This window comes from Anomaloglossus baeobatrachus, chromosome 9 (genome assembly GCF_048569485.1).
Source record: "Anomaloglossus baeobatrachus isolate aAnoBae1 chromosome 9, aAnoBae1.hap1, whole genome shotgun sequence".
NCBI lineage: Eukaryota > Metazoa > Chordata > Amphibia > Anura > Aromobatidae > Anomaloglossus > Anomaloglossus baeobatrachus.
Genome location: NC_134361.1, coordinates 82,038,635 through 82,055,822, shown reverse-complemented (window position 1 = coordinate 82,055,822; position 17,188 = coordinate 82,038,635). Strand labels below are relative to the sequence as shown.

The following is a 17,188-nucleotide window of genomic DNA, read 5'->3' as shown; positions in this document are numbered from 1 at the left end:
AGGCAACAGTCCCAGGTTTTTCTGATAACAGAGAGTAGTAGAAAAGGGTTTAACACCGTGTCAATGACCCAATCAGATTCAGGTTGAGATAAATGTTTCTTTATTTTCATGCACAGGTCAATGCGTTTCATGAGTCTCAGCTCCCTTCATCAGGACAACAGGCAAAAAAAAAAATCAAATCTCGAGAAAGAATCAGGTTGAGTTGTTGGTGTCAAAATGTTCAGAAAGGTGTCCACCACCCGCAAGTAGGCCAGGATTCAGTTTTGTTGTTCCCATTGACGGACCAGTTCCTGTTGAAATCCTGCGAACTAGGTGGTACTGGAACCAGCAAGGTCCATGGCCTGAGCAAACTTATGCTGGTGGGTGTGGACCCTGGAGGGGTGTAACTAAGTGACTACCTCGTCTTCACTAGAGCCTCTGATGGTGAGGATATCCTTGTGCTGGAAGGTAGCTGCCAGGGAACATCCTGACACTGCGGTAGCTGATCCCAGATATCGAGGATGCAGGGAAGGCTCAGATTCAGACAGACCGGCTGATTCAGACTGGTTGGCTGGTTCAGGCTAGAGAAGAGGGTACGTCACGTTCAGCAGGTACAGCATGTATGGCAGGTTCCGGTAGGTACTAGAACACAGGTACGGGTTAGCAGGCACAGATAACAGACTCAGGATACAGGGAACGGGACATGACAACTAGCAGCGTGTCTTTAGCAGTAAGACCACGAAGTTCAGGTATTTCGCATAGGGGTAAGATGCCTTAACTACCTAGTGCCTCTCAGCCATCAGCTTAATGGGCTAAGACACATTGGCCGATTAAGAGCAGGGAGGCAAGGAAGTGCACCTCCAGGTGACCTGTGCAGCGTGTGCAGGCCCTAGGAGGTGGAAGGAAAGCTGGAAGGAGATGCCACCACTGTGCAACCGGGAGAGCGAGTGTGCGGACGCCGATGATGGCGTTACACTTTAACTGTCTGATTTTTCTCTTCCTCTACATCATTTGACAGAGACAGTCAGGAGGCCCCCATACATATGAAATGATCAGCCAAAAGGGTCCTGCTGACTTTAATGGATATGAGGGCATTTACTATGCCTGTCCTTTACCGGAACAAAGTAGACTGGAACAATGTATGTGATCTCGTTTCTTCCCAGCCACATAAAAAAAAGTCTAAGTGTCATTTTCCCAGTGTATATATAATGTGCACTACTCCTGGAAAGAGCAAGGCTCCTTTCACACATCATTTTTTTTGCCATCAGTCACAATCCGTTTTATCGACAGATCGACATCCGTCGCAGAGTGTGGCTAAACTGATGCGACAGATCCGACTAGCTGAGAGCTAAATAATAAATTGGAGCATGCTCAGTTAGAAAAGACGGAATTCATCTCCGGATTCCGTCATTTGACAGATGACGACAGATCCTGCGCCCATAGGCTTCTATCCTACCAAATGACGGATGACGACTGAGCAGTCGCTGTCCCGTTTTTTCGACGTACACAACGTTACTTTGGCCATCGAACGACGAATAAAACGTAAGGCCATCTGTCGCTAATACAAGTCGATGAGAAAAAACATCCAGCGGAATCAGTCGCCGGATCCGTTTTTTTTCTTCAAAATTTGACAAATTGTGATTGATGGCAAAAAAACTGATGTGCGAAAGGGGCCTAAAATAAGATACATATAGGTCATATTTTTATCCCTATGTTAGAGAATACAATAAAGTAAATAGTGGATGTCATGGTAAGTGTGTAGAATGTGTTTTTGAACTTTTTAGATTTATTTTTCTTTTAGAGTTTATGTCCACTATTGCTTTAACAACATTATCAGGGTAGTGGTGCGGTTTTGTAATGACGATAGGACACATGATACAACTAACTAATTAATATTTATCACACAGAACTAAAAATACCTATAGAGTCACCAGTAGGTGATCACATGCTAATATGAGCTTATATTGTTTATTTAGGCAGAGGAATCTGATTGCCTTACAGCATTTTACTTGCTTTTTTGGCACTGAGGAATTGTTTGAGATGCTACATGACATAGCTGGACCACAACGTACTGTATTCAGCTGAAAACAGTCCCAAAATAAAAAAAATTGTTTAAAAGAACAGAGTCCTCAGTGGTTGAGACCTTTTAATGGCTAACTGAAAAGATGGTAATAATTGCAAGCTTTCGAGGCTACTCAGGTCTCTTCATCAGGCATGGTATAAATCAGGCTTATACCATGCCTGATGAAGAGACTTGAGTAGTCTCGAAAGCTTGCTATTATTACCATCTTTTCAGTTAGCCATTAAAAGGTATCAACCACTGAGGACTCTCAGTTCTTTTAAACAATTTTTTTTATCTCTACTGGCTAACACGGTACAAAGATATATTTTACTTGTCCCAAAATATGCACAATCGGATATTTCTGAACATTGGGATACTGAAAGTATTTTTTTTTAATTTTCAATGAGGTAAAATGGGGGTGATTAGAATTTTTTTATATATATATATATATATATATATATTATATATATATATATAGCATTTGCTAGTCCCATTGGGGTACTTGAAGCTGCGATTGTCTGATCCCCTCTGCTGTACAGAGCAGTGCATCAGCACCACTGTGTACAGCGGAGATGATGATTTCCTATGAACAAGAAGATTGTCATGACCGACACGGGTCATCAACTGACCCCTGGCTGTCATGAAAACCCATTAATGCCTCATTATCACGTCAAATTGGGCCCTCCTTCCCAGGCGCATGCTGAATCCCACTGTCGGATTGACAGTAAGATTTAACTGGTTAAACGCTATGGACAGATCTCCGATCCACCTACGGCTGTTAGAGGCTCAGGTCAGCTGATCAGATTATGTGTACGGAAAGATGCGGGCTCGGCCTGTGAGCCTGCATCCAAGCAAGGACAGAAAAAAAAGGAAAAGCGCTCCTTGTGTGAAACCTATAGATGATAACTAAATGGTAGTGGTCAGGTATAATACCCACTCACCCCTTTACATTGTGCTGAACAGGCACAATGTTGATTCAAAGCCCAACCATATCCTCCTCAAGCATTCCGCTAATGGGGCTCACCATTCACCTCTCCCTTCCATGATGATCCAGATCTCTGGTCTCAAACCACATAATCCTGTGGGTTCCGCTGCTGGATAGTAGGATCCTCAAATCTCAGACATGGAATAATCGATGGGCACCACCTGCGGTAGTCCAGAACAGGAGGCGAGCTATAGATGATAAGGGTCACTTCCAATCTGAAGCATGCTTTTTCTTCTGACTGTTCCTCGCTGATTCACCAACAGCTAATTTTACCCAGCAGTTACTGGGTACACCTGCACACTGCCGCTAGACCGTCTGCTCCTCTAACTCAGTAACTAATGAACATGGAAAAACAGAATAAAATGGGCATTAATAAGAAAAACTTATTATTATATATTTAAAGATACATATATAGAAGCACTATGCGTTTCGGAGGCAGTCTTCCTCAGGTGCATCTAAGGAAGGAGACAGTGCCTCCGAAACGTGTAGTGATTTTATGTATGTCTTTTTAAACATAATAAATTGCTCTTATATATAGAAATTGGTCCTGGTTCACATCTGACCTTAATGCCCATTTTTTTCATGCATCAACAGCAGGACATATGCAAATATACATCATGATGTGAAGGGGTTAATATGCCGATGGGCATTCAGTTTTATTTCATTATTATGATTTACTTATAGAAGCGCCATCATATTCAGCAACACTTTACAGATCTTATCATCACTGTCCCCATTTCAGCTCAAAATATAAATTCCCTATCAGTATGTCTTTGGAGGAAATCTTAGAACCCAGAGGAAACCTACGCAAACACGGCGAGAAGATACAAACTCCTTGCAGATATTGTCCTTGGTGGGATTTGTATCGAGGACCCCAGCACTTTCCTCCTGAGCCACCGGGCTACCCCTTTTTGGTATGGGCTTCCATTGATAATATGGCCCAGGCCCATAATGCTCTGAGAAAAAGATTGAGAATCCAATAAACAATTCTGACATTAACGTATTTTTTAATTGCATTTACTGTGCAGGATAAATAACATAATATTATAACATTTCAGAGAGGCATCAGTGTGACAAAAACTTTTTTTTCACAAGTAGAAAAGGTAAATCCATAGTTTGCAATAAACGTCTGATCGGTGCGGGTTCTTGAGGTAGGACCCACGCTTATCTTTAGTATGGAGGTCTCCCAATCCCCCTTTCCAGCTTGCATTTCACCACCAGTGAGTGCAGAGGCGCGGTGCGTGCACCAGCTCTCTCTATTCTGTCCTACTGGGCTGTATACACAACGCTTATAAACAATGAATGCATGAGCTACCACATCTCCACTTACTGGTGGTTGAATGATTGTCAGATTCAAGAGATAGGTGGGAGCTCTAGAGAAAGGTGATGAATGACCTATCACACATTTTTGGCATGTCTCATGAATATGACCAATGTCTTTTGTAAGAATCCCTTTAAGAGAACCTGTCTGGTGCAATATGCACCCAGATCCACGAGCAGTTCTGGGTACATATTGTTAACCCCTGCCTAACCGTCCCTATATCTAGTAGCATACATAAAGAGATCTTTAGAAAAAGTATTTTCTAAAGATCCTTTATAATATGCTAATGAGCGCAGGGACTAGTCACAAGGGTTTTAGTTCCCTCAAATAGTCCACCCTCTTCGCATGTTAGCACGCCCACAGGGGATGTGCTAACATGCTATTCATTGCCCAGCGTCATCAGCGGTGCCGCGTGTACCTGTGTCTGTTGTCTTCGTTTCTGAACACTGGGTTTAGGGTCAGTGTGTATGATCAGAAGTCCCGACACTTCTGGTCATGCGCACTATGAAGCAGAGTTTATGCATCCTGGCTTCAGAGAGGTCTAGTGCACATGACCAGAAGTGTTGGATATTCTGATCATGCACACTGACCCTAAACCCAATGTTCTGAAGTGGTGACAACAGACACAGGCACGCACAACACTGCTGAGGACGCTGGGCAATGGGCATTGAATAGCATGTTATCACACCCACAGGGGTGTGCTAACATGCTAAGAGGGCAGACTAGTCGGAGGAACTAACACCCTTGCAACTAGTCCCTGGCCTCATTAGCATATCATAAAGGATCTTTACAAAAACGTTTTCTAAAGATCTCTTTATCTATGCTAGTGTATACAGGGAGAGTTAGGCATGGATTAGTAATATGCACCTGGAACTGCTCGTGGTTCTGGGTGCATATTGCACCTGACAGGTTCACTTAAAGGGATTATTACAAAAGACACAGGCTCAACTGCCTTCTCTCAACAGAAGAAAATCCGGACTGGACAGCTCCAATAATATAAAAATTGAGAAGACAAATAAAATATCAGCTAAACACAGACCAGGTTTATTTATTTTGTATCGTTGACTTTGTGTTTTATATCTTAAGGCTATTTTTACACCCAATTTTTTATTGCTTCAATGGATCTAAAATAGTTTTAGACTTTTTTTTTTCTATAAGGCTTTTAATGAGGACCAATGTGCCGCAAAGGATGACATATAAAGCCTGTATATAGAATGATTTTCCATTTTTGGGCTCTGCTGCTGTAAGACCACAAGTGCATTGAATAAAACTCCGCTCAATTGTAGCCAATTTTATCTCGAAATGGAAACTGTGGCGAGCAGAGTTCAGAGGCATGAGGCCAGGCACTATGTGTTGTCTGTAATCATTTAAGTCTGTATAGAAGGTCTATATGCAATATGGCAGGATTTTTATTTATTTTTGCTACATTAGTTTTTGGTATAATAACAGCAATAATGAATTAAGTGCAAAAGTATACACACCCTTACATTTTAAATGTGCTTTTTTTACATAAATTGAAAACCTAACTTTCCACAAACTGTGCAGCTATTAACAATTGAACATTGGCCAATCCACAGCTATTTAAATTTTCCCCTAGTGCTAAAGGGAACTTATTAGGGATGATCGAATACCTCAAATATTTGGCTTCGCGAATATTTTCCGAATAGGTCGCCGCTATTTGACTATTCGTGAATATTCGATGCACAATGTAAGTCTATGGGAAACCCGAACAACAACTATTCGGAACTATTCGGGCTTCCCATAGACTTACATTGTGCATCGAATATTTGCATAGCGGTGACCTATTCGTCGAATATTTGCAAAGCCGAATAATTGAGGTATTCCATCATCCCGAGAACTTAACCTTAGACTCATGTTACCCGAGACACGGTCAGCATGAATCTGAGCCTTGGATGTACAATTGCAACCAGGTATGTTTTACTATAAAATGCAGCGGGATTTCAGTGAAAGCATAGTTTGAAAAGCCAGCCGTGGACAATAGGGAGAAACCTTCTAGTCTGAGGACTTCTCCCCACCCAGTCCAGGTGATTGACAGTGATTGTATACAACAACTGGAGTGGGACGAGGAGAATTTGGTGGGGGGACTGCACCGGATTTGTCAGGCCTCTCACAATACTCCCCCGCCTGCTATTCAAACTACGGTGTCTATGCAACCATAGCGGCGTTTCAGAGTAAAAACATACTTGGATGGTATTGCATGGGCCGGCTCCAATTCATGCTGCCCACGGTTTGGGCAGCACGAATCTAGTAACTGGTTCCTTTTAATATTCTATAATAAGGAACCACAGAAGAATGTTTTTTTCTTTTTATGTTTTTTTTTTTTATATATCTAAAATTCTAATTTTTACACTTATCCCCCTTGTAGAAGTGTTGCTCCCATTCCCAGTAATCGGAGTATGAACTTTTTGGGCGACCTCTAAGCTGCTTATTTTCAGCTGTTTGATGACTAGAACCGAGACTGCAGCTAGTCTGAGTTTCGTCCACGTCCCCCGTGGACTCTTCATGTTCAACAGACTCTGAAACGTCTTCTGCAAAACAGTAATCCCACGGTTTCGAGGTTTTTTCATTAGAATCTGACTCCCCTGTCTTGTGTACCTTACGTCTTGGCTTGCCTTTCTGGTGGTGTCGCCAGATGTTTCCTTTGTGCTGATAAGGCTCACTTGAGCTGCTCTCACTTTCAGAGCTTGAGTACATTTCTTTATTGACTTTTTTTCCTTCCAAAAGGCAGATGCGATTTTTTAACTTTGCCCTTTTTCTTTTCCACGTTGCCCGAATTTGAGCCTCTGTGTCATTTGAGTCAGTGGTTTCCGACTCATATTGCGACGCGGGCTTCTTTTTGTGGGCAGAAGTCAGTTTGCACCTCAACTGTTTTTTCAATCGGCAATATGAATGTAGCAGGTGATCCAAAAGACCATTATGGTTTCGGAACTGAGGATGCGCAGAAACAGTGTGGCGTTTTAGTTTTTTGAGCTGTTTCATTCTCCGTTGCTTCATTGAAGCTCTTCTGATATTAGTCTGCTTACCTGACATCTCACTGAGATCCTCACTAAAGTATTCGGATGTGCTACTTATCTCCTCCAACACTTCTTTTAGTTCACTATTGGACACCGAGCTAAGGCTATCCTCATCGTCATCCCATGTTTTTTTATAGGATCGCTCACCGGACTTAACTAAATGAGGCTTTGGTGTTTTAGTCACTGGAATCTCATGTTCATTCTCAACAAGAAGCTTGAAAGAGTCACTATCCTCTTTTCCTCCATCCAGAGGAGCTTGTGATTTTTTCTTTATCTGTTTGATAGGGGCGTTCCATTTACCGCTATCATCCTCCGTTTCTTCCTCCAATTCAGGCATAAAGTTCATCTCTGCAAAATGTCCATTAAGGTTCTGGAGTTTTATCTGGAAGCTGTTTCCTTTCCAGCGCACCACTCTCCGGCACCAGGGGTTACTCGGACTATCTTTGGTTTCCAAAAACAATCTGGCATACTCCGGATAATGGTAATAATTTAACAAGTAGTTAATAAATTCATCAGTTTCGTAAATTTTCTTTTTTTTAGAAGACCTATTAATGGGATCCTCTTTTGATAGTTTAAAACGCCGTTGACTATCATAATTCATTTGCGTATCTGGCTCCTCATATGCTCCGTCCTCCATACAAAGGTCCTCATCAGCTCCGTCCTGGTTTTCAGTTATTGAATCTTTCCTTTGTACCTGTTGGTGCATCTGATTATCTTCCTTGGATATTGTCATTTCCACTTCGTCTTTTTTCCAAATTTGAGTTTCATGATTACGGTTTTCCTCATCGGAGAAAGGTAATGACATGACCTTACTGTTCTCAGAGTACGTGGACACAGAGCAGTCACTGAGTCCAGCAAATTCACAGATCATTTGCTCTTCTTCAAGTTTATTGACCTGAACTAAATCCTTCAGAGACAAAATATAGATTTATAGTTACTTTAATACATTATTGTAGGTGATATAAACATTCTATTTGTAAATTCTTCTGACTATATAAAGGGATAGTCACAACCCCAAAGTTGCGTATGACACTAGGCAAGAAGAATTAACACATGTTAAAGGCAGATGTTAAAGAGAACCTTTCACCAGATTTTTCATGTATCAACCAAAACTACCACCATCAGCAGGGCCTGTGCTGCATTCCATAAATGTGCATGTTATCCCCTGACTCCCCAAAAATCTGTTTTGGAAATGTACTGCGCTGTATATAAATCTGGACGGTCTGGTCGAAAGCCGTTCTCTTGTCCTGCGTCATCGACATAGCCGGGTGAAATCTCGCACCTGTGCAGAACATCGCCGGCTCACGCATGCGCACTTTGCTGCGCCCTACTGCTGGCAGAGCCTAATACAAAAGTGCCCATGCGCGAAACAGCGCTATAATTTTGCCCAGAGATGTCGATGACGTTTTCTGTATCATCCACATACCCGGGTAAAATCTAGCACCTGCGCAGAGACCTTGCTGTTTCGTGCACACACATGTATGTATTAGGCACTGCCCTCGTGAGCCAGCGATGTCTCTGCGGGCGCAAGCTTTCACCGGCTATGTGGAGGATGCAGTAGGCATCAGCCACATCAATCATAACAGGAGGACAGCTATCAACGCGGAGAGGAGGGACAGAAGCAACACCAATGACACCCATTGAATCAAACTGTCCAGATTTACATACAGCGCTGGAAATTTTTAAAAAGGTATTTTTTGGACGTACAGGGGGAGTCAGGGGAGAATATACACCTTTATGGAACACAGCACAGGCATTGCTTATGGTCGAAGTTTTGGTTTATACATGAAAAATCTGGTGGTAAATAATAATACACCCCACTTACAATCTGTGACGAAAATATACTTTACAGGTCTTTAAGGAATTAGACATGGAGCCATTCATTGTTACCTATGTATCCACTGAGAAGGATAGGGTTAACTAATGAAATGAGGTATCTCCATTCATATGCAGCATGGATTATGTGCAGGCAAAGGAAGGGAATGTGTTACAGGCACAATCTTTCACCAGGTTTTTGCTATTTAAAATGAAAGCAACATAATATAGGGAAAGAGACCCTGATTCCAGGGATCAGCGACTTACCGGGCTGTTTTGTTTTTTTTTCAATAAAGTCAGTGTTAGATCAGTGGAGATAATCACTACAAGACTAGGTGTCTTGTGCCTCCTGGTCCAACCCTGTCCCCACCACTAATTAGCAGCTTTTTGTCAATATACAGTACACACAGAAAGATGTGTGGGTGGTGTTCTTCACAGCTCAACATTTCAAGCTCTGCTAAATCTGCATCAGGGAAAAGGGTGAATCTATCACAACTGCTGCACCCAGTAAACTAAGTGACACATTGCAAGAATCAGGATCTCAGCCTCTATATTATGCTGCTGTCAGATTAAATAGCAAAAACCTGCCGCTGACAGATTCCCTTTAAACAGAAACCAGAGCGGAGCTGATGGGACACGGGATGTAATTGGGAGACCATGGCATCCTTAAAGAACAAAAAAGTATATTAGCAAGTTCTATATAGCTATAGAAGGAACACAGCTAAACATAATATGTTCAGTTGGACAATCCCTAATCTACATCCCCAGTCCTGTAGAGAATGTTTTTCAGACATAAAATGCACTTTATGTGATGACAGATTTAGGGTAATTAAAACCACATGATGATGATGATGTGTAGTGTCAGATTCCACATGTACCAGAAACACTGACACACAGATCTATTAAAATCATTGGGTTTGCTTACATGTCCATGATTTAACATGGACCATGTGGACAACACGTGTCCGTGAGCGTCCCACGGTGATATGTCCATTTTTTGCTGCCAACACGGATGTCACACGAACTGCACATTGATCTGATCTGTGTGACACATACTGGAGGACACACATTCACTGAAATTACATGGATGTTTATACTTACCTGTTTCTGGCGCTGCTGCTGCTTCCAGGTCCTGCTCAATATGCCTCATGAATATTCACTGCACTGACTGCAGACCCGGAAGCAAGTGTGACAGCAGCACCGGAGACAGGTAAGTATACAAGTTCATGATGTCAGTGTGCTATCTGGATGTCACATGAACAGCATGTGGAGAACACACACAGGGACAAACGGACGGCCATACAGACCTGCACCACGGACCGTCACACACTTGCGTTTAATACACGAACATGTGAAGCGGGCCTCTATCAGTCAACTTACCGCTGCATCTGATCACAGGCTGTAGCGGTTAGGTGACTTCTGAAAGGAGAAGACGTCACTTCTCAAACTGGAGCAGATCTCTGAAGTGGCCCGCATTAGATCTGCAGGAGGTTCTAGGCAGATAGAGGCACATCAGTGGGGCCACTGCATCATGGGTGAGAACTTGTTACCATTCTTTCCTTGGATAATGAATTTTTTGGTCTAATTATGGCCGGGACATAGGGCAATATGATGGAGTGAATACAATGGTATGTGCAATAACCCTGTCCCCTTGTGAATTATCTATTACCCTTGGTTACTAACATAGCTATATAACTATATCTTGTACTCCCCTGATACACCCTTTAATATATACTGGTGTGTCTGCCTCTTGTGGGATTAGGATAGGGTGGAATTTTTTCCTTCTCTTTCTTCCCTTGTTATACATCAAAGCACCTTGTTTTTAATTGTGTGGTGTTTTTGGTCTACTTTATATATGATTGATCAAATAAAATATACTTTTACCTCAGCCAACTAAAATCTCCAGTTCTTTTCTGTAGTAATCATCCTTCAAAGGAGAGGCTTCATGATTAATGTGTGATGATTTTGAGATGTTGTGCATAATTATAATTCTGCTGTAATCTGCAGGGATGCAGGAAGGAGAGTATGTCCCCGACATTAAATTTTTTTGTTGGGACAACTCCTTAACCTTTATGCCTAATAGAGAAAACTAGGAGAGATCACAATCTTATAAATTTCAGAACTCTAGGGCCAGCTAGAATGCGTTTTCACTGACAGACATCTGGATGAAACTTATCTGTTAACTGTCAGCAGCACCTGCAGGACTCACATTCACTTTATCCAAGACAGAAGTAAGAAGCTGTATTGACTCAAGACGCCTCTGAGCAAGAACCAATTTCCTCTCCTGCCATTCCGGCGTGTCCTCTTCTTCTTCAGGACCGTTTTCTTGCTGTTGCTGCAGCGCCTTCTGCTCGTTCTGTTTCTGTCTCTGCAGTTTCCTTTTCAGCCTGGCCCTTCTCTTTCTTGCTCTTGCCTTCCTCTCTTCAAGTTTTGTTTTTCTGGGTGAATAGAGGACAAAATTAGGTTCCCCTGATGTACGCATGACAGAAGACACAGCAAAACATATGGAGAACGTGTAGGTCTACCCTGTATTGTGTTAAGAGGAGTATTATATCATTATCTAAGGCAGATTCTGTAGTCATTTTCTGTAGGACTGATAGCTCGCCCTAAATTTTTGGGTATAATAGCCGACCTCCTCTATTGAAAGCAGAGACCCTAGTAATTGGGTTTGTCTGGCAGTGATGAGGCCCGTCGAACGACACCTATAAAGTGGTTGTCTTCTCATGAGAGCTCAGAAGAAAACATTGTACTTTTTACCAAGCACTAATCATAGAATAAAATTCTGTAGCTACAGAGCAAGGACTAAAATATAACTTTTAATGAGTTCTCACTAAAATCATAAACAAACAGTACATAAAGTGTAGTGCAATAATGTGTAAATACAGCACAAAGTGCGCATGCGCTAACGGTAGTCTGGGTTAAACTGTCGAATATCAATACACTTCCGCATCCCATCAATGGAACACACAGGTTGCGCATGCACACAGGGCAATCAACTAGTTTAGTCTATAGAGTGCTGATAAACGTCCTCATAAGATCAATAGACTGCAGTGGAACGCACGAATGTGCGCCTGCGCTTAATTCAACACCACGATACACAGTACGCAGTACTAACCATAAATAGTACACTGTCCCAAGTGAATATATGCCTGCACGCAACATTTTTTTAAAAAGGGACAATTACGCCAGTGAGCCAGATATAATCACACTAATATCTAATATAATACTAAAAAAAATTGTTTAAAAGAACTGAGTTCTTTTAAACAATTTTTTTAATCTCTACTGGCTAACACGGTACAAAGATATATCTTACTTGTAATATAATACTAATCATATTCATCAGCCAAATATGATAATGCCACAGTATCAATATAATTAACCCTTAAGATGTCATACTGGGCCCAATACAAAGTTCTTAATAGATATCCTCCACTTATGGCCCACATAGCCAAACAGGAATAATGTGCTGTATTTTGCACATTATTGCACTGCACTTTATGTACTGTTTGTTGATGATTTTAGTGAATACTCATTAAATGTTATATTTTAGTCCTTGCTTTGTAGCGAATATATTTCAGGACTTCTAAGCATTATCTTTTTCTTCGTGGCAGAATTTTGCTTTTGTGAATTCAATTCTGTAGCTCTAACTCCTATAACCGTCCACCGTGGTCTTATATGGACTCTCTGGTTCCGGCCGTACATCAGCGCATGGCTTGGACTTGTTGCGCACCGTATGCACAGCCATCAGCGGGCGCTTGTCCTGCCATCTACAATCTGATTTATGTGGATGACGTGCCTGTGGGTTTATTATTCCTTTGCTTAATTTCATTCTACCAAATTAGAGCAGGTGGATGCCACAACATGGGTGAAGGGGTAATAGTTTGCTCAGGACCCCTCTCTATGAATCAGACTTGACTGCTGTGTAAAAACAAAAACAAAATAAAAAATAGTCAGCTATGCACGGAGCCCGGAAGACCGCTCTGGTCAGCGTGGGTAATCCAAATGAAAAGATGGAGTAAAAATCTAACACCAAAGTAAAAATAAAATCCTTCCAATCTTTATTAAGTCATTAAAATCCATATCCATAATTATGAAGTTGATAACAGTGACATAAATGCTGTTATTGCTAGAGTCGCATGTGAAAGCAGCCGTAATAAAGCTACGCGTTTCAGACTGACTCCGGCATCCTTTTTCAGGCTCAGTAAGGTCTGCTCCCCTTCTGGCACATGTTCCATGCATCACACATTGTCAGTATCCCGCTTCAACCTCCACTAACACATACGGTAATTCTTGGGGTTTAGAGCAGAAGGACATAGGATCAGCTGATTGCCAGATATTAGGCCATTTTCTTCTTTAAAAAGGGGTTGATTTTTTTGAAATACTCCTTACATTTTGCAAATTGTCTCTTCAGGGAGGAAGGAGACGAACTCTAGTGCCACATAGTGGAAGTAGCAATCCTAAAAGTCAAAAGTGACTCTCCAACGAGCCCTGTCACATGACTTAGGATTTATGCCAGATCAGAACCTCAATTTGCAGATACTGTGTTTCAGGGTGATTGCCTCTCATCAGTGCAAAGTATGAGATCTGATCTGGCTGTATGAGAACCTATAATGGGGTCTAAGGGGAAAACTTTTCTCCTTGCGGAGACTGACAAACCAGAGCAGCATTGCAGCTATAAGACTCCTCACTGGCAGCCAGATTGGTTTTTCAGTCTCCACAAAGAGAATAGTTTTCCCCTTAGACCCCTTAAATTTTGGAGTTTTATTCTCCTTTTGTAAAATTGTCTTGACCTAAACTCAGAAGTAATAGAGTCTCTGCATCTGGTAAAACTTTGAAGAGGCTGAAACAGTTAAGGGGGCTTTACACGCTGCGACATCGCTAATGCGGAGTCGTAGGGGTCACGGAATTTGTGACGCACATCCGGCCGCATTAGCGATGTTGCTGCGTGTGACACCGATGAGCGATTTTGCATCGTTGCAAAAACGTGCAAAATCGCTCATCGGTGACATGGGGGTCCATTCTCGATTATCGTTACTGCAGCAGTAACGATGAGGTTCCTCGTTCCTGCGGCAGCACACATCGCCATGTGTGACGCCGCAGGAACGAGGAACCTCTCCTTACCTGCCTCCCGGCTGCTATGAGGAAGGAAGGAGGTGGGCGGGATGTTCCGGCCACTCATCTCCGCCCCTCCGCTTCTATTGGGCGGCCGCTCAGTGACGTCGCTGTGACGCCGCACGGACCGCCCCCTTAGAAAAGAGGCGGTTCGCCGGTCACAGCGACGTCGCCGGGCATGTAAGTATGTGTGACGGGTCTGCGCGATGTTGTGCGGCACAGGCAGCGATTTGCCCGTGTCGCTCAACAGATGGGGGCGGGTACCCACACTAGCGATATCGGGACCAATATCGCAGCGTGTAAAGTAGCCTTAAGGGCCATGGTAATTACATCTTTACCAAAGATCTCTAGGATATAGAGCCAATATTTAACATCCTTGAACCTCATAACTACACTAATCATAGCCACCGGGACTCTTATCCCAGCAGGCAACCACTTCATTGATGTCAAATATGATCACAACCCTGTAGCAGTGACTGCAATCCAAGCAACAAACACTGGGGTTGATATCACCATCGAGACATCCCAGGACCTAACAAAAGGTCCCAGGGCGCTCTCATGTGTTTGCCTACTAGGGAATATTTGTATATTTTACTAGGCACCTGATCATATCTCAATATGATGGCTTGCACGTATGCCGGCATAAACCCATGTCTGAATACATGCAGAACATAATAAAATAAAAATACACAGAAATGTATAATAAATCGTATTGAACGCTGTACATAGACCATAGAATTAGCCCTAGATTTATTGTACCCCAATAACTGTATCAACCTATACTTTAAAATATATTCCCTTGATTTTGGTCAGTAATAAATAGGGAAAACAAACAAAACATGGAGCATTTATGATTTTTTTTTTACCATATAATGTACTGGAAAATGGGAAAAAATTCCAAATGTGGAGAAAAAGTGAAATTCCATAATTTATTATTTTTTTTTATTTACCATGTTCAATATATGGTAGAAATGACATCTCAGTATAATGCCTCACATGAGTACGAGTCCGTAGATGTCTAACATGTATAATTTTACTTTTATCTAAGTGGTGAAAAAAAATTCAGATGTTTGTCAAAAAAAAGAATTGTGCTTTTGTTACCATTTTCTGAGACCCTCAGTGTTCTCTTTTTTGGGATCTGGGCCTCATTGATGGCTTATTTTTTGTGTCTTGAGCTGACGTTTTTAATTATTCAATTTTTGTGTAGATGCAATGTTTTGATCACCAGTTACTGCATTTTAAAGAAATGTTGTGGAGACCCAAAAAAAAAAAAAAAAAAAATGTAAATTTTATTTTTGATACACTGTGCACCAATGAGATTTTATTGAGTTTATATTTTGCTAGATTGGGCATTTCTGAACACGACAATACCAAATAGGTGTATTTTATTTAAGTTTTAACTGTTTTATTTTTAATAGGGTGAAAGGGGGTGAAAATGTTAACTTTTAGGGTTTTTTAAAACTTTTTTTTTTTTTTTTTAAATTTATTTATTCTACTATTCCCCCTACAGGACTTTATCACTGCACTGTCCAATCACCTGTGCATTTCTGGTGATCAGAGCAGAATCGATCTGATCAGCAGAAATGCTCATCTCCTATGCGTTCCGGCACACTACCGACATTGACAGGAAGGGAGTCATGACAGCGTCAGAAGTCATCAGCTGACCCCGCCCTACCATTACAAAACCAAGGCGCCCCATGATCGTGTCACGGGGCAGACGATTGAGGCAGGGAACGGCAAGATCCCTGCCACGGTCCTTTAAATCGCGCTGTCAGTGTTTGACAGCGCGATCTAAGGGGTTAACAGGTGCATCAGATCAGCAGACATGTGCCGGGAATACAGAGGGCTCACACAGGCTGAGTTTCATAGATGGCCACTGCTTACACAATATATTGCAAAATTAATATATTTCAGTCTACAGTATAAGTGAATAATTTAGAAAGTGAAGTCTTCTATGGGACAAAAAAAAAAATGTAATTTTATAAAAGCTTTGAAAAAAATATATTGAATATTCAAATTACTTCCATTTTCTCCCCCATTAAAAATAACTAAAAATAAATAAATAAATAAATAAATAAATTGGGGACTCAGGAAAGAAGGAAAAGACTTTACACCGCTGGCCACATGTAACCTTTTGGTACGCTTTAGACCAGATATGGAAATATATCCATGCAGTAGACTGATAATTCTGCATAACTTTGCAATTGGAAAAGCCGAGACGGATGCACATCAACTGTCCTTTCATTCACTCTTATGACCTCATATACATGGGATAGCTCAATTTTGCTCAATAACAGTCATGAAACAAAACACCCTCAGAAATGCATCATTTACCAGACATTGTATCCCACCTCTCAGCTTCTTCCTCTTCCTTTTCTTCTTTCCGCTGCTGCTCCAGCTCTTGCAGTTTGAGGCGTTCAGCGTTCCTCTTGTTAATGGCCTCCTCACTAAAGTGATTGTTTTCATCAACGGATATCTGATTAAAAGCGTTAAAAAAAATAAAATAAAAACGTTACTGGAAGTATCAAGCTATACACAATTATCCAAGGGTTAATTCAGGACCCCAACTAAAATAAAAACAATCTATACTCACCTCCAGCTGTTCCAGCGATCTGATCATTGGTGTTCCTGGAGATTGAAGGGACTGTTATCACATACAGGCTGCAGACGATCATTGCCCGCCTATCGGCTGCAGACTTTAATATTTCATCGGAGTGGACGTCTTCCTGATGGAATACTGCTAAGCGGCTGCCAAAGAGCAAATATTCATTGACTGCAGTCTGCATGTGATACAAGTTACATCACTCTGCAGGAACAGTGGTGCTGACATCATTGGAACGCAGGAGGTGAGTATAGAATGTTTTTATTTTAATTCAGCT

General features: G+C 41.6%; 1 protein-coding gene across 1 annotated transcript in view; it reads right to left on the bottom strand.

The window, feature by feature from the left end:
* Window positions 1–6,176: 6,176 nt before the first annotated feature.
* Window positions 6,177–17,188, bottom strand: part of LOC142251223 (A-kinase anchor protein 17B-like) — a 52,037-nt gene continuing 41,025 nt past the window's right edge. The window contains exons 3-5 of the mRNA XM_075323827.1: window positions 16,661–16,785; window positions 11,407–11,635; window positions 6,177–8,289 (exon numbers count right to left, since the gene is read on the bottom strand). Of these exons, the coding sequence (XP_075179942.1) occupies window positions 6,706–8,289; window positions 11,407–11,635; window positions 16,661–16,785 (1,938 nt within the window). The 3' untranslated portion in view covers window positions 6,177–6,705. The remainder of the gene's footprint in view (window positions 8,290–11,406; window positions 11,636–16,660; window positions 16,786–17,188) is intronic.